The sequence below is a fragment of the Dendrobates tinctorius genome, unplaced genomic scaffold, assembly GCF_039654945.1.
Source record: "Dendrobates tinctorius isolate UK_male_01 unplaced genomic scaffold, ASM3965494v1 ptg000039l, whole genome shotgun sequence".
NCBI classification, from domain to species: domain Eukaryota; kingdom Metazoa; phylum Chordata; class Amphibia; order Anura; family Dendrobatidae; genus Dendrobates; species Dendrobates tinctorius.
In genome coordinates this window covers 6,434,758-6,452,655 of record NW_027361707.1, presented here as the reverse complement: position 1 = coordinate 6,452,655, position 17,898 = coordinate 6,434,758, and the positions used below count along the sequence as shown (strand labels likewise).

The 17,898-nt window shown below is 40.6% G+C and overlaps 1 protein-coding gene across 4 annotated transcripts in view; it reads right to left on the bottom strand.

Moving 5' to 3' along the window:
* The window catches only part of FGFR3 (fibroblast growth factor receptor 3), a 109,934-nt gene that overhangs the window by 9,823 nt on the left and 82,213 nt on the right, over positions 1–17,898 (bottom strand). The window contains exons 6-15 of one of the 4 annotated variants that reach the window (XM_073574433.1): positions 17,572–17,695; positions 16,812–17,002; positions 14,491–14,641; positions 11,668–11,855; positions 9,238–9,386; positions 9,028–9,149; positions 8,826–8,936; positions 5,406–5,596; positions 2,294–2,416; positions 1,546–1,616 (exon numbers count right to left, since the gene is read on the bottom strand). In XM_073574433.1, the coding sequence (XP_073430534.1) occupies positions 1,546–1,616; positions 2,294–2,416; positions 5,406–5,596; positions 8,826–8,936; positions 9,028–9,149; positions 9,238–9,386; positions 11,668–11,855; positions 14,491–14,641; positions 16,812–17,002; positions 17,572–17,695 (1,421 nt within the window). Of the gene's footprint in view, positions 1–1,545; positions 1,617–2,293; positions 2,417–5,405; positions 5,597–8,825; positions 8,937–9,027; positions 9,150–9,237; positions 9,387–11,667; positions 11,856–13,540; positions 13,686–14,490; positions 14,642–16,811; positions 17,003–17,571; positions 17,696–17,898 lie in introns of all 4 variants that reach the window. The other 3 variants (XM_073574434.1, XM_073574435.1, XM_073574436.1) reach the window with 3 other exon arrangements.

The window sequence follows — 17,898 nt, the reverse complement described above, 5'->3', positions numbered from 1 at the left end:
AGGATGTAACTCAGGATCAGTAATGTATGTACACAGTGACTGCACCAGCAGAATAGTGAGTGCAGCTCTGGGGTATAATACAGGATGTAGCTCAGGATCAGTAATGTATGTACACAGTGACTGCACCAGCAGAATAGTGAGTGCAGCTCTGGGGTATAATACAGGATGTAACTCAGGATCAGTAATGTATGTACAAAGTGACTGCACCAGCAGAATAGTGAGTGCAGCTCTGGGGTATAATACAGGATGTAACTCAGGATCAGTAATGTAATGTATGTACACAGTGACTGCACCAGCAGAATAGTGAGTGCAGCTCTTGGGTATAATACAGGATGTAACTCAGATTCAGTAATGTAATGTATGTACACAGTGACTGCACCAGCAGAATAGTGAGTGCAGCTCTGGGATATAATACAGGATGTAACTCAGGATCAGTAATGTAATGTATGTACACAGTGACTGCACCAGCAGAATAGTGAGTGCAGCTCTGAAGTATAATACAGGATGTAACTCAGGATCAGTAATGTAATGTATGTACACAGTGACCACACCAGCAGAATAGTGAGTGCAGCTCTGGAGCATAATACAGGATGTAACTCAGGATCAGTAATGTAATGTATGTACACAGTGACTACACCAGTAGAATAGTGAGTGCAGCTCTGGGTATAATACAGGATATAACTCAGGATCAGTAATGTAATGTATGTACACAGTGACTGCACCAGCAGAATAGTGAGTGCAGCTCTGAAGTATAATACAGGATGTAACTCAGGATCAGTAATGTAATGTATGTACACAGTGACCACACCAGCAGAATAGTGAGTGCAGCTCTGGAGTATAATACAGGATGTAACTCAGATTCAGTAATGTAATGTATGTACACAGTGACTGCACCAGCAGAATAGTGAGTGCAGCTCTGGGATATAATACAGGATGTAACTCAGGATCAGTAATGTAATGTATGTACACAGTGACTGCACCAGCAGAATAGTGAGTGCAGCTCTGAAGTATAATACAGGATGTAACTCAGGATCAGTAATGTAATGTATGTACACAGTGACCACACCAGCAGAATAGTGAGTGCAGCTCTGGAGTATAATACAGGATGTAACTCAGGATCAGTAATGTAATGTATGTACACAGTGACTACACCAGTAGAATAGTGAGTGCAGCTCTGGGGTATAATACAGGATATAACTCAGGATCAGTAATGCAATGTATGTACACAGTGACTGCACCAGCAGAATAGTGAGTGCAGCTCTGGAGTATAATACAGGATGTAACTCAGGATCAGTAATGTAATGTATGTACACAGTGACTGCACCAGCAGAATAGTGAATGCAGCTCTGGAGTATAATACAGGATGTAACTCAGGATCAGTGCAGGCTCAGTCATGTGATGTGTTTATACTTTTGATGTAGATGTTATCTTCTTGTGAAATAGACAAAATTGCTTTCAGTTTTAATAAACCTGACATCAGCTTTGTTCTCGCTGCAATGTGCTGATGTGACTAGCGCCCTACATGGGGGGAATGTTAATCCTTACACATCGCTCTGGTGAGTGTAGACACGGTCAAACAATGCTTCTGGAGCCATCCACTTCACAGGCAGCCGACCCTGTCATTGAAAAGACAAAAAAAACAAAACAGACTGTACCATCAGCACATTGGAGCAGCCACCCTGGCACCAGCCTATCTTCCCACCTAATCCTCCTCCTAAACCCTTCCCTGGAGACTGCTGACTACAGCCGTGCCCGGCTAAGAGCGCAGACCTCACATCATCCTGGACAACCAAGTAACCGCTCATCCCTCCTGATACAACCAATAGCATCCCCTTACACCTGGGGTCTTCTCAGTGCAATATTAGATCACCAGCCGCAATGGGTTAACATTTCCCCTTCATCTGCACTGGAAAAGATGGGTGACAACCAACAGGTTTGCCCATAAAGTGCTCACAGTGGTTGTCAGCCGACTTTCAGCCCGAGACAAGGCAAGTAAAGAGCGTTTCCCAACTATCAGGAGTGATGGAATACCAATCACTTGAATGGAGCGGTGTTACACTTTCCTGCCAGCAGGGGGCGCAACCATGCGGTCAAAAAACCAAGGACCTCAGTTGGTCCATGGACCCCCACCGATCATAATCCTAAAGGCCCAAGTGATCACTAGTGATGGGAATAGTAGGCTTTTTTTACCTAGACAGTTCTATTCATTGTCGCAGTCTCTAACCTAAGGAGCTTACGCTCTAATCCCCCTCTATATACACATATGACCGCACTAGAGCAGCCGGCAACTCACATTTGTGGTCTTCTTGTAGTAGTCTATGTTGTGAATGTCTCTGGCCAGGCCAAAATCGGCAATTTTCATCACATTATCGTCGGTAACGAGTACATTCCTGGCTGCCAGGTCTCGGTGAATACACTGCAAAAAAAAAAATAAAAATAAAAAATATAATTGCATAATACCCATGATAAAAAAAAAAAAAAGATCTGTGCCAAAATGGTGATAAACTCAATATAGACCAACATGGAGGACTTTGGTTAAAGGGTATGTATACTTTTGCAACAATATTCTTTACTATTCCAATGCATCTAAAACATGGGAAAAAAAGGGAAGGAATATCACAAACACTGTGCGTCTCCATGGTTACAGACTACAAAATAATCTGTGTAGTCGGATTGTGTAGTTCCTATTTATTCTTTTTTTCGTCAGCCCCCTCTCTTTAAACATCAGCAAGAAAAGGGGGCAGAGGGCGAGACGTAACATAACTATAGATTTGAACAGTGCAGGGTTTGTTTGTAGCACGTAACCATGGAGACACAGTTCTGCCTGAGAGCTGCATACATGAAACGGCAGGGTAGTTGTAATCAAGACTCTTTGGAAGGTATCATTTTCGAAGCATTTGGGAAAATGCAGAAAGAACACATCCACCTAAAGACTGAAACCTGGTCAAAACTAATGACGCCGGGTCATAAAATTTTTTTTTTTTTTTTCACAATTTTTTACATTCTTCCAGAACTTGTGTCAGTCTGGAAATGCTGAGAGTTGTAGTCCTCTCAACAGTTCTGGAGTCACGTTTGATAAATGCACTTTTAGAACACTGGAAAACGTGGGACCAGAGATAAAAAAAAAAAAAAAAAAAAAAAAAAAGAACCCGCTCGGACTATGACTTTTTAGCCTCTAGAGGGCGCCGTTTAGCAATGAAATATTACATACACTGCAGGAATGAAGGAGAGCGTTGGTCTATACAGCCATGTTCTGAGGCTCTCGTGCATCCACATGGATCCTGGGTACGTTGCCCCGTCCATGTGGAAGAACTCACGAGCAGCAGCAGAGCTGAATTTGGTGGTTTGCATAGGACTGCAGGTTATCAGAACTTTGCAAATGACACAGAGAGGCAGCCTCGGGTTCTAAGGAGAGAGGTGACCCATGACTGCATAATCCATTTGTATAGTCTCCTTAAAGGGGTATTATGTCGATCTTTATGGCACCAAAAAGGATGAAGATTGAATTCTGCACCCCCCTAGGAAGGAACCCAAAGGCTAAAAAGTGGAGATGAGTCAATATGGCCAATAAGGGCACCTCGGATTTTAATATCCAGATGCAAACGTTACCCCTTAGAGCCCAGTCTGAGGCCTCTCAAGCAGCCAATTGAGATCTCTTGATCTGCACCGATGAGGGGCAACATCCCAAAACATGTATCTACAAATTGAGATTCTGGTTTGGCTTTTATCCTAAGTCATGACTTGAGATTCTGGTTTTAGCTTTTATCCTAAGTCATGACTTAGATTCTGGTTTGGCTTTTATCCTAAGTCATGACTTAGGATAAAAGCTAAAACCAGAATCTCAAGTCATGACTTAGGATAAAAGCCAAACCAGAATCTCAATTTGTAGATACATGTTTTGGGATGTTGCCCCTCATCAGTGCAAATCAAGAGATCTCAATTGGCTGCGGCAAGTCGTGTTAAAGCGTCGATATTGGCTTTTAGGATTGCTAAATCCAAAAGGCGGCGCTAGAGTTCAAGTCACTGAAGAGACAATTTGCATATTTAAATTTCCCATAGAAAACACCGCATGGCCTGTAAGTCTTACACTGGCATGTCACTCTCCACATGGAGAAGCATCACCCCTTAACCAGATGCAAGCTATGATAAAGTATACAAGGTAAACTCAGCTCTGCTACATCTGCCTCTTTAAAATTAACCTTTTTTTTTTTTTTTTTTAAATTTCCCAAAAAATGTAAACAATTTAAAAAAAAAAAAAAAAAAAAAAAAAGAAGAAGTATATGAACCCTGTTCTGCTGCAAAATGCAAATAAAGTTCCTAACTCTGTAGGTTACGGTAGAAGTCATCCAACTCCAAAATCCTGCACAATGAGCTTCGCCTGAAGCATCTGGTGCTGGAGAGCTCGGATATACAAAGCCACAGGCAGAACGTGGAAGCTAAAGAGACGTCCGGGCCTTCCATTGTGTCCCCGCTGTGCGCTCAGGCGGAGGACAGAGATAATGGAACATCCCCCCCCCTTTATACTGCATCCTGTGCCATGATCAGTCCCGGCGAGGGACACCGTGCTGACTAGGCGGGTCTATTGTGGTGGTCTGTTTATCAGCCGGACCATCAGGGGAGCGTTGTTTTTTTGGAGATGAATGGACTGCCGACATCCCACCGCACCATCGGCTTTCATTATGGGGATGATTCCGCTGCACATGCAAAACATCACGGATTGTTTGTGTATGGAGAGCGCTGGGGTGAGAGTGATCCCTTCATTAACTTACTGGGTGGGTGTGGGTGTGGATGACGAGCTATCAATGTGACATAGATGCACAAGAGAGACAGAATGATATTAAGAATAAACTGATCATTTCGTGGAAGCAAGCCGGAGATGTAGCAGAGCTGGAACGGTCATGTAATTTTTTTTGAGCATCGTAACAATGCAGTAGGATAAAGGCTGTAGATGCAATGTGCAGTCCTATGTAAAAAAAAAACAAAAACAAACCTATTTGATATAACTAGTGATGAGCAAACATGCTTGGATAAGGTGTTATCTGAGCATGCTTTGTTGCTAACAGAGTGTCTTCGGCGTGCTCGAAAATTTGCTCCGAGTTCCCGCGGTTGCAGGTCTCACATGCAGGGATTGACTATCAGAAATGTGCGGGGGGACTACAATATATTTTTCGAGCACGTCGAAGTCACTCTTGTTAGCATGGAAGAGGGCAGAGAAAGAGGACAAGCCACATAGGCGAGAACATGCCCTGAACTGCTCAGCCATGCCAAGTGCTTGGTTTGCACAGTCATTTTCTGCTGACCTTTATAACCTATTTTAATCACCGCCACACGCTCTCTTCAATCTAAAGGTGGACTGGCTACAAGAAATTTATAATTTTTTGCTTTTAATTAATTCAGTAACGTACTTTTTGAGACGCAAGGTATTCCATGCCACGGGCGACCTGGTAAGCGCAGGAAACCAAGTCTTTCAAAGTCAGTTGCTCAGCCGGAATCTTGCAGGTATCGAAGGAATAGTCCATCCCGGGAGGACGGCGAGCCCTTAAATACTCCCTTAGATTCCCTTTAGATGCATATTCCACCAAGACGTAGAGAGGACCTGCCAAAGAAGAAAAAAAACAACAAAAAGTGTAAAAGATCGGAAATCACTAAGCCAATAAGTATTCAATCCTGTACGGATGAGGATCTACTCATCGCAGTGATCAGATAGTCTTCGACATATCAAAAGGTTGTCATTGTCAGCCACTTCTCTAGTGGTCAGGAAATTTCCAACACCAATAACTAGGTCATTCTACCTGCTATATAGGAGACTGCTTCTATATACTGCACAGACTTGTTTACAGAATTCTTCAAATAGGAATCAAGAAACAGGATAAGCATAAATTCATGGTAAAAGAGGAAGACTTGGGAGAAGACAACCAATGTGGAGGAAACACTGGCCACACAACACTGGAGGAGTATCAGAAGCAAGAAAACCAGGAACATCTACTGAAACGCCCCCTCCAGGAAACCAAATAATCAGGAACATCTCATAAAGAGGTGATAGATCAATTTTGAGTTGGGGGGGGGGGGGTTGGGTGCATATTTTCTGCACATTACTATCGCTTCAACATTACTAGCTCTTTGGCAAGGAAACCCTTGTTCTGCCACATCTGTTCCTAAAGCCTGTGCCTCATCATCAAGCGGCTGCTGCTTGGATAAGGTAATTTATTACCCATGTTATTTAGTAAAGCAGGATGTTGTTTTGTTTTCTTTAATATGTACAGCTCTGGCAAAAATTAAGAGACCACTGCAAAATGTCCAGTTTGTCTGATTTTTCTCTTTATATTTTTGAGTAAAATGTAAATTGTTCTTTTATTCTATAAACTACTGACAACATGTCTCCGAATTTCCCCGCAATAAATTTTGTATTTATTTTCAGAAAATGAGAAATGTTCAAAAGAACAAAAAACTGTTGTGCTTGCAGACCTCAAATAATGGTAAGAAAACAAGTTCATAATCATATAGAAACAACAATACTAATTTTTTTAACTCAGGAAGAGATCAGAAACCAATATTTTATGGAATAACCATGATTGTTAATCACAGCTTTCCTGCGTCTTGGCTGCTTTCCACCAGTCTTTCACACTGCTTTTGGGTGACTTTATGCCACTCCTGGTACAAAAATGTAAGCAGTTCTTCTTTGTTTGATGGCTTGTGACTATCCATCTTCCTCTTGATTACATTCCAGAGGTTTTCAATGAGGTTCAGGCCTGGAGATTGGGCTGGCCATGACAGGGATTTGATGTGGTGATCCTTCATTCACACATTGATTGACCTAGCTGTGTGGCATGGTGCATTGTCCTGCTGGAAAAAACAGTCCTCAGAGTTGGAGAAAATTGCCTGAGCAGAAGGAATCAACTGTTTTTCCAGGATAACCTTGTATGCAGCTTGATTCACACATCCTTCGCAAAGATTAACCTGCCCAATTCCAGCCTTGCTGAAGCATCCCCAGATCATCACTGATCCTACTCCAAATTTCAAAGTGGGTGCAAGACACTGTGGCTTGTACGCCTCTCCAGGTCTCCGTCTAACCATTAGACGACAAGGTGTTGGGCAAAGCTGAAAATTAGACTCATCAGAGAAGATTACCTTACTCCAGTCCTCTATGGTCCAATCCTTATGGTCTTTGGTAAACATCAGCCTGGCGCTCCTTTGCTTCTTATTGATGAAAGGCTTTTTTTCTAACTTTACGTGACTTGAGCCTTGCCTCTAGGAGCCTGTTACGAACTGTTCTTGCCGTGCACTTCACCCAAGCTGCCATTTCCCATTCCTTTTGTAGGTCACTTGATGTCATCCTGCGGTTGCTGAGTGACATTCGAATAAGATGACGGTAATCCCAGTCAGTGGAGAGTCGTTTTTGCCCTCTGCCGCTCTGTAGCTTTGTTGTCCCCAATGTCTGCTGCTTGACCTTGTTGTAATGGACTGCAGTCTTAGAAATTTTAAGGGTGGAGGTAACATGATGCTCACTGTATCCCTCTGCTAGTAAAGCCAGATACAGCCCTTCTTTTCCTCACTCAAGACTTTTCTTTTTAACTACTTTGGCGTGGTTAAAAGTTATTTTTTTCATTCCTATTACTTTTGGGATATTACTAGCACTTGTTTTGCCATCCAGCTTGTCCTATTGCAAGAGGATTGTGAACTTCGTTAAAAATTTGGTTCAGGTGATCACCTAATCAGAAGCACATTAAGTAGAATGAGGTGCACTCTGGTTGGAATTCAACTGACACTGGAATGGAATGGCTGTCAGACATGTAGAGAAGCTGATTTTTATAAAACTGTGCAGTAGTCTTAATTTTTGCCAGAGCTGTATATATAATATATATTTTAGCGAAAAGCAGAGCAACGTGCCGCTAATAGATCAGGATATTACCCTGCATGAAGAGGCCTATGTGAGGGAAAGGCTCACAAACTAAATTCTCATTAATTTTTCTATCCCTTGATTAATAACTAGCTGAGCTGTTACATTTTTGTATCTGGTGCAAATAGCAAAAAAAAAATTCCAATATGATTTCTCAGTATGCTACATTTTTCTAGTAGTTAAAGGGTTACTTCCATTATAATGACATTGATACTGTTGGATAGAACTTGCAAAAATAAGTAATTTTGCAATTTACTGCTTATTAAAATTTGCAGCCATTCTTGAGATATTAACACTTTTCTTTGCTTTATAGTTCGTTGCCTAGGAGACTGACCACCGCTGCTGTCTACTGTAGCTTGTAAGCACTGTATTGAAGCTGGCCGGGGATTAGGAGGTAACAAAGCTTCAGCGATCCGGGCCAGCTTCAAAACAATGCTTAAAAGCACAATCTAAAAAAAAAAAAAAAAGCGTGTAAGCACAGTGCATGTTCTGCAGTCTATCAGCGGTGGTCGGTTTCTAAGACAACGAGCTGAAAACATAAGAAAAATATTAATATCTGAAAAGCGGCTGAAAATTTTAATAAGCGGTAAATTGCAAACTTGCTCGTATTTACAAGTTCTATCTGACAATATCCTTTTATGAAGATGAATATAATCCCTTTAACCAGCAGCTGGTTTGATTTGATAACTTTGTAGTATTATGCAATGAGACCTTTGTGAAAAAGGCCATGGTGTTCTCTTGTTTAGTTGTGGTTTATTCATGCAGATATCAAGGTAATGCTTCTAAATTTCCCCTGACAGCTCATCTAAAAAGATAAAAAAAAAAACCAAAAAAAAAAAACCACTACTAGAGCTGAATTAAAAAAAAAAAAAATTGGGTTAACCCAGGCTTAGCCTAACCCTCGCACCATATAAACAAGGAAATGTACCATCTTGTGTGCAGGCACCGAGGAGATTGATGATATTTTTATGCTTTCCAATCATCTTCATCATTTCCATTTCAGACACCAGATCTGAGAGATCTTTATCAGTGGCATCATCTGCAACCAGGCACGAGAGCAAATATTATAACCAAAACATGGAGTAAAAAAAAAAAAAAATCCATTCCAACGAACTTTGAATTTCTTTTACCTTTTAACATCTTCACAGCTACAGTTATGGCTCTGTTGGGTTTGTCCTTATCAATACCGATTGCTTCTGCCATGACGACCTGACCAAAGCATCCTTCACCCAATGGTTTTCCCAAAGTCAACCTATCACATAGAAGAAACTTGTGAGAAGTGGACTTGATTAGGACCTATTCTTGGTCTGGAAGACCTATTTTCCAAACTTTGAACTCACCTAGATCTTGATAATTCCCATTTTGGGTCGGCCGGCAATCCAAGTTCCGAAACATTGGCCAACAATGTCCCATCAGTGGAGGACAAGTGGGCAATTCTCACCAGCGGGGTGTTGGAATTCATGGAAGAGTTGGACTCCAGAGACACCTGCTTAAATAAAGCAAATAAAGTGTATTATTGCCAACTGTGTTGGGCTTATGGTTAAAAAAAAAATTAGGGAAAAGAGAGGAAGAAAGGAGAATTTTGAAGGCATCTAAAGTGGTTCTTGTTGGGCAGGAAGGGGTTTAAGTTGCTCTACTCCTCAAGCATTTCATTGCCATCAAAATGTAAATTGGATAAACTCATCACCATTTTTTTTCCTCTGGCTGGGAATACATTTAAATGTCATTACTATCATTATAATGAGCACCACAGCATGTTCGGGGAATTGAGCACCTCCAAGGTTACCGGGAAGGCAACAAACACATTGCAACATATGTTCTCCAGTTCTGTTCTAGGGGAAGGGTATCCGAGCTTATAAAACATTACATTGATCTTTCATCTCTTTCCCTGAATGGGTAAAAGATCAAAACCCTTTACAAATACATGCCGTTCAGGGTTCTGCATCATCATGCACCCGTGAAGAGGAGAAAGAAGACAGATATGTTAAAAAGACCACATGAAAGAAAACACGAAGGAATAAACGACTGAAGCACTCAAAGGAAATGTGATACATAAAAGAAAATGTATTATATAAAGCTAATTTTTTCGTGTAACATGAATATACAATAAAAAAAGTAAAGAAATATGAATTACTACAAGAAAGCACCGAGTAATATATTAAGTTGATAGAGCCATCCTGGCATTGAGCTGTCACCATTTAAGAACTAAAGGGACGCTCTTTAAAAAAAACGTGGCCTATTCTGACTAAGGCTGGCCTTACATATTAGATGGCTGTCGGCCAACAGTCATCTCAGCTGATCCTCCCATACACCGGAGTGCTCGCTCAACAGAGCGCTCATGTATTATCATTTAACGGCCTTCAGCTCAATTTTGAGCCATGGAGATTTATTGGTTGAACGATCTACAGGAAGATCGATCTTGTACAAGTCAACCAGATAGGTCAACCAGAGTCTTCTTCTGTTATCTTGCCATCATGCCAACGGGTTTCTGGTCTTCCGCTTCGCCTTGTGCCACTGAATGACATGTCGATTGCTTATGATCGCGAGAACAATGCAATCGGCAGTCCAAAATCAGACATGAGTGATCGACACCTCTCTCGACCATCAGTCTGCCAGCGCCTTCACACACATTAAGTCACCGGCCCACCCAGTCAATATCAACGGATTCAGTAGACATTAGTCTAATGAGTATGTGGGCCCTTACAGGCACCTTGGCAAATGTTTGACTATGTCTTTTGTCTATTGTGAACACCCACAGAATTACGTAAAAGCGAATGTTGGCCAAGGGTCCTCGGTGGTAGAGCATAAATTTTAGACATGTCTTTCGCAGTACTGTTGGTAGTAAGAGGGGTGTCTTTATGGCAAATGATCATCTTTATCCCTGCTAGAATGCAGCCATCGATCTACATACAGGACTGTTTTAGGATTCAGGGGCTTGGCTTCAGAATTTGGATATTTAGAAAACCTGCACAAGAAAATCTTAGGGCGAAAGCAACGTTTCTTCATTCTTTGAAGTCAATAGTTCATGGGGGTGGGAAAGTATGGAAATATGTTTTCCCATTTCTCTGGTGAAAGAAAAATATGGTGGGGTTCAAGTATGGTCAAAATTTGCATTAGCAAATTTTTGGTGATGTGACTCTGGAATACTGTGAATGGCGATGGGCAGTTGGATTTTGAGATGGTTCAAATTTTGTTTCAACAGGTGATGAAGATTAGATTCACAATATTAAAGTGGAAGAAACAAAGGAAAAAAAGCAGATAACGGTCACGCATGCAGAAACCAGAGGACCCAAATGTAGAGATAGATTTATAGACCACCACCAAGCTTATGAGCACTTGTCAATGCATGGCCCTGAATAGAAGATTACAGGACCTTTTAGTGAACATATACCCAAGCATTGAAAAGAGTTAGAAGAAAAGTGCAACCAGGGCCAAGAGTCCAACTACAGATGGATCTGGGAATCGTGGAAAGACGCATGATGTGGGATTATACTTCACGGGTATGAATCTACACCCTTGTGAACGGTCAGATAAGCTTTAATTTTTCAGGGATGATGATGACTATGCCGACATTAAACATAGGTAATGCCTATAATGGATATTTCATACATAGTGGTGAAGAGTTGTGTGATCACTGGATTTACTAATGTACCAACACTGGTCAGAGGTCAGCTAAAACTAAAGCACCATAAAAGCTATAAATGCGACATGAAATGCGAAAAGATGAAAGAAAGAAGACCGATAGTAATCTTGTATCTACTTTCTGTTACCTGTCGTTTCAATGGAAATTTGGAAATCTTCTGCACAGTTGGTGTATTCATTGCCTTCTTGGAAACGTTCCGCAACCGGTAAGTGACGATGATGATAATGACCACCAAGAAGAAGAAAATAGTTACAGTCACCACAATTAGGATGCTGACCGAGCTGGAGGTAGTGGCTTCCACTTTCACAACTGGTTCTATTGGGATGAAAAATAAAGGTTATAACCCTTGAGTCATAGAAAAAGACCATAAAAAAGGTAAAACATGAGTTGTGCAATACCTAATAGGCATTCTAGTTGTTACACAAGAACATTGCTGCATACTGAAAATGGGGGGGGGGGGGGGGGGGGGACTTTTAGCTTACAAAAAGCAGAAATCTCAAATTGAGTCAGAGATATGTTAAAGGGATTTTCTGGGTCTTTAATAAGGAGAGTATATGCTGTCAATATGTTATCAGTGGTTGTCTAATTCCAGGCTCTTTCATTCATCAGTGAAATAACTGGTTTGTCCAGAGAGTTCCAAGCCCCCTCCATGATGAATAATGGGCACTGTGCTATACAGTTGTGTGCCAGGTACTGCATCTTATTACTGAGCTACAGTACCAGGTACAGCCCAAGCTGCATGTTGTATTATCCTAGGGTAAAAACATGGCACTTTCAAAAAAATTGCCATCTCTTGACTCAATCAGGGTGCTGGGAGTCAGACCGCCACTGACAAAATCCAAAAGGGAAGGCCATCAATATTTTGATCCTTTTCTGCTCCTTCAGGAATGTGACTAATTAGAAGGGATACAAGACTAATAGATAAACGTAGGTTTGATTAATATATTAAAACTAATAATACAAGAACAGAATAAAAGACTATGACATGTTAAAACAGTGATTCATCAAAAGTAATCCAGAATCGGTGGAGAGCAGAAGCGGGCTGTAGCGTTTGGAACGTAGAAGAAAGGAATAACGGAACCCAACACCATGATTTACAAACACACTACTTACATAATCATCATAAAAAGATCAAACAAATAAGCTTTATGTACAGAAATGCCAAACAAAAAGACACAAAAGGAGTCGTGTAAAAATCATGGAATTAAAAAAAATAAATACACTGAATTTAACAAATTTTTAAAAACGCTAAGGGGCCAAATTATCAAAGTTTTTCCACCAGAAAACTGGTGTAAGAGCTTTGAAAAAGTCACAAGATTTTTGAGCAAAGTAGAAATTTTGCCACTTTTTGACGTTTTCCTGACAGTTTGAATAAGCGCCTCTGAAATGGGAAGAGCTTGGGAGCATCTGGGGTGAGAGAGGGGGCATGGTCACAACTACCTGGTCCAATTAACTAAAAGTGCTGGCGATTTGTACTCCCGAACTGCTACTCTAGGTCCCTTGACTGGAGTAGCATTTCCGGCATGGTACACAGAGAAGATGCATTAAATTCATCAAGTGACCTCTTCGTGAATTTGGAGCATCCTGCTCCAGCAAGACTGGCTACAGCGGCCTTCATAAATCGGCCCCAAAGGGTTTTATTTGGACAAGTTTTTACCCATGAACATAGAGCTATGTGCAGCCATTTACTGGTCTGGTCATATAGCTTTTCCCATAAGGGCAGAATAAAGGATTGGACTAGAGGGTGAAGTTAGATTGCTGTATAAATCTGACTGAGATCGGAACGCAGTTCACAGATTGGCCGGCGCCTGTCATGTATTTTTAAGCAGCGGTCACGCTCAGATCGCGAGAACAGCTGGCCAGTAAGTGGACTGCATTCCGATCTCAGTCCAAATTATATACGGCCATCTGACTGAGCCCTAATGAAGATCGATAAGACCTCGTTTGGCATTTCTTAGGTACATAGGAAGAATCACCGAAAAAGAAGAAAGAGGGAATACCTGGTAGAACGGTCAGCCAAGCAGTGTGATGTGAATAGCCAATAGAATTCCCAGCCAGACAGGTATACTCCCCAGCATCCTCAAAAGACACATTGCGTAAAACGAGAACCTCAATATCCTTATCCGAGGAGTATACACCCGTAGGCTAAAAAAAGAATGGAAAGAAATAAAACTAAAAACAGGACAAACAGAGGAAAACAGGAGGGGTAAAGAAAAAAAAAAAAAAAAAAAGAACACCACCAATGAAAATTAAAGCAGAAAAACAAAAAAAAAAAAAATCCCAGCAGGAGGCTAAAAGTCAGCAGAGTTTCCTAAGCTTACCACCTGAAAGAGAAACAGAGACCAGAACCCTTCACCAGGTTTTATAAAGATCTGTCCCACCAACAAGGCATGCAAGTGAATGAGATCTGAAAAATGGACCCACAACATGGCTTGAACAGCTTCTACATGGAGCAAACCCTAGAATTGTCCAAAAGTTTGAGGCTTATTAGTATTAGTTCATCCACCTAATTTCAGAATGAAACGTTGGGTGAGCATCAGTCAAAAATGTTTTTTTTTGGATCTTGCAAGTTCATGACGGAGTGTCATTATAGAGCACATCCGACCTCAGTAATTTTCTTAGCTCATAGTAAATTGGTAGGTTTGGCCTACAAAATCTTGAAGTCAGAAGATGGGAGTTATCCACCACAAGTTACAATTTTCACAACTTGATTCGAAGAACTCCCCCCCCCCCCCCCCCAAAAAAAAAAAAAAAAAAAAAAAAGAGGTGCTCCTCATCTACTGGGCTGCTAGTTGTGGGTTTCTTTTTCAGTACAATCTCTTGATCTTGAAGGGACAGAAGCACCATTGGTGGTGGAAACACCAAATTATTAAGCAACCAAAGACCCAAGAATATTCAATTGTTTTCGGGCTTGAGATCTCATTTGAAACCTGGAGGTCTATGGTTTTACCTGCTGTTGGATCGTAAATGTTGAGCCAAAATGTAGCTTCGGCTATGCCGATGAAATTGTTGGCTCTACATATATATTCTCCTTCATCTTTTGAGGTCACATTGCAAAGATTTAAGACAACATCAGCTTCTGAATCATTTGTTATCCATGTCTGCAGGAACAGCAAACGCTCAAACTTCAGAATATGGCTTCAAACTTGATCAATCGTCATGAAAGAAACAGGGTAATGTCGGCCTCCATCAAGTCTCATAAAACCATATTTTACTCATTAGTTACTCTTTGGGTTTGCGGCAGCGTAAAGAATATTTTACAAGATCGCCACGTTTTTCTGAAAGGCTGGATCATAGTGATTAATCAAAATACTTTTCGGAAGTCAATCAAAATGATGGCCAAATTTTACTCGCTTGTATTCTGGTGCAAATATTGCATCACACACCGCTCCAGAATGTAAGTTACCATCTATCTCCACCTTTACAAGATTCTTCCAAGAATTAAAGGGATTCTGTCAGAACGGTTCCAACCAAGTACGGGTTCTCGGTTCACCTTTGGCATGGCCAAACGGTTCTGTGCACCTTTCCATCTACTTGTTTTCCATCTATCTCGGCCCTTCTTCAACTCCATAAAGCCAGAGGTGTCAATAAAAATAGATGGGAGGTCAAAGATAAAGGGAAAACATAGGTGGGAAGGTGCACTGAACTTGTAGCCATGCCAAGGGTGCACTGAGGTTGAAACAGTCATTTCTTGCTGACATATTCCCTTTAGCACTTCTAAAGTTTAGGTCGTTGTGTGTTTGCACGAAACACAACTAAAACAGAAAAGTGGACACCCTATCTGACGAGTAGCAGTAGGGAATGATGCCTCAAAACCCTACAGATGGTATGGTCCATAGGAATTCCTCTTTAGCATGGGGAAATAGGTGTGTATCCCAGGAATCGGATGCCCACCTGTCAAAGATGCATTATCTAATCTTTATTGCATTTACATTATTCTCGAAAATGCTGAAAAAAAAAAATTTGCAAATTTTCTTGATACCCAAAAATAAAATAAAAAAAGCAACCTAATTAAAATATTTTTTTGTATTAGATGTAATTTAAGGAAATATGCCCAGTTTAAAAAAAAAAAAAAAAATCTAATTATTCTGCCCATTCCACCCCACTGCAATTTGATATTTGAATACAAAATGTAAACAATAAAAAAAATAAATAAAAATTACGTATAAAAAGTAGACCTAACAGTAAAAAAAAAAAAAGGATAAAAATACCTTTTTAGACAAGTAGTGACAAATTACAATTTTTTTATTTTTTATTTTTTTTTTTTAGAGAGGATAGTAAGGCAAAAGTCATTATTTCAGAGTGAGTCAAGTTACTGCACAATATTAACATAATGTCACGGCTGAGTGAGATGAGAGCACTCCATTTATCCTCCCACCGCGAGTGACATGACCGTCAGTGACTCAGTTATTGTCTTTTGAAAAGAAATAGCTAATCTTAAATGATTTTTCAGGTTAGTCACATTAATCTGGCAGATCCTTCTTAAAGATGACTTATTCATCACACAGAGACACACAATTGCTCTTGACCGAGCCTGGCACAACAGACTAGAAGAATTAAAAATAAATTCGGTAGACTTTGTGGAGGACACATCTTAGCTATTAAAGAGACCCGTCCTAAAAATAAGGCAGAGTCAATAGTAAAAAGTGTCCCCCCTCAAATCTAAAATAAAGAACATATTCCTAAATCTAGAACCACCAGTATACCAGTAAAATACTATGACAGCAGTTGGTGTGGCCATGCCCGATAGATGGGGGGTACCACCGATCCAGAGTTCCTTGGATCCTCCTGCAAAGGAGGTTGGCGGCCACTACATCCAGGTGGAGATTGATTGAAAAGATGGCCGATTACATCCATGGCTCTCCAGGTTATTGTCTATGAGAGTTATTTAGGTCTGTTTTATGAATCCTAGAACCCATAGCTAATAATTTGCTGCATTTTTGCCCTGGGGGCCATGAAAGACCATAAAAATTTGCAATAAATAAAAGGATATTAAAAAGAAAAAAAAACAAGGAATTCTCTGGAGCAGCAGGAATGAAGAGCAAAAACCGCTGATAACAAGTCCAAAAAATGAATGCCCCTCACTCTGCCCCACCAAGTATCAACAAGGCTACGAGAAAGTCTTCCATAAGAGCCGTAACCAACTTTGAAGCCACTCTCAGCTTTTCATAAAACCACAAATGGTTATAGACTCCTACATAATTTGGAGATTATTCATTTTAAGGACCTGGAAACCCAAATGTGTAGAAAATCAGGCCTTCCAAAGCTTACCTTCAGAATTGAGACATAAGGATCTCCGTCCTGTCCATATTTACTTCCATTAATTTCCACATGTTTTAGCCATTGTATGTGAGGTTGCGCATCACTGTAAACCTTGCAGTGAAATTCCACATCGCTACCAACTACAACGGTTTTATTAGCTGGTAACCCTGCCTGGAGTATGGGTCGGTGAGAAGATCGTTCTAAAAAAAAAAAGTGGCCATAAAAATGGTCAGTGTAGAAGAAACAAGTACCACAAATCACAGTTCTCCCACTGAATACTTAACAAAAAAACACATAAGACTGCCAAGATGTTTGGCAGGTCTCTTTACCTTTCATTGGACCTACATTAAAGCCTCTCGTCAAATGTTGTTATACGTGAGTGTTGGAGACCTTCAAAACCTTGCTCTTCAGAGGACACATTGTGGCTTGTGAAAGTCTTATGCAAACATGTCTGAAGAACCTATGCTGGTCGAACTTAGTTGCCAAGAACTTAGCAATGGACTGCTACGTCTATCGGAGATCTACTATACTTTTGCCAAATAGCCAATTTCCTTCCCCAGTTACAAAAAGTACATAAACATGACAACAAACAAACTGGGTATTGTATGGCTTGTACACATATACAGAAGTCGTTCAACAAGAAGGATCCCACACAAAGACGTCTTAGTAAGGCTCATGCATATGTAAGAAGAGTTCATGCTATTAGAACCTCATTATGAATAATGGTATAAAGACTTTTTTTGAAGAAGTGTTGAATATTTCCAATTACCTAGCACATCCAACTGAAAGGTTTGTCGAATAGTACCATACTTATTCTCCACCAGACATGTATAGTTGCCTTTATCGGATGGGACCACACTCTCCATGACCAGGCTCCACTGCTGGTGGCGAAGCTTTAGAGAAATAAAACAGAAAAACAGGTCAGCAAAACTATGGAAAGCTAAGCCAATGTAGGTTGTGATGGTCAGTCAAGAGAACTCTATGCCAATGTAGGTTGTGATAGTCAACGGAGAGAGATCTATGACAATTTAGGTTGTGATAATCAATGGAGAAAGCCCTTTGCTAATGTGGCCCATAAAGGTTAATGGGAGAGAAA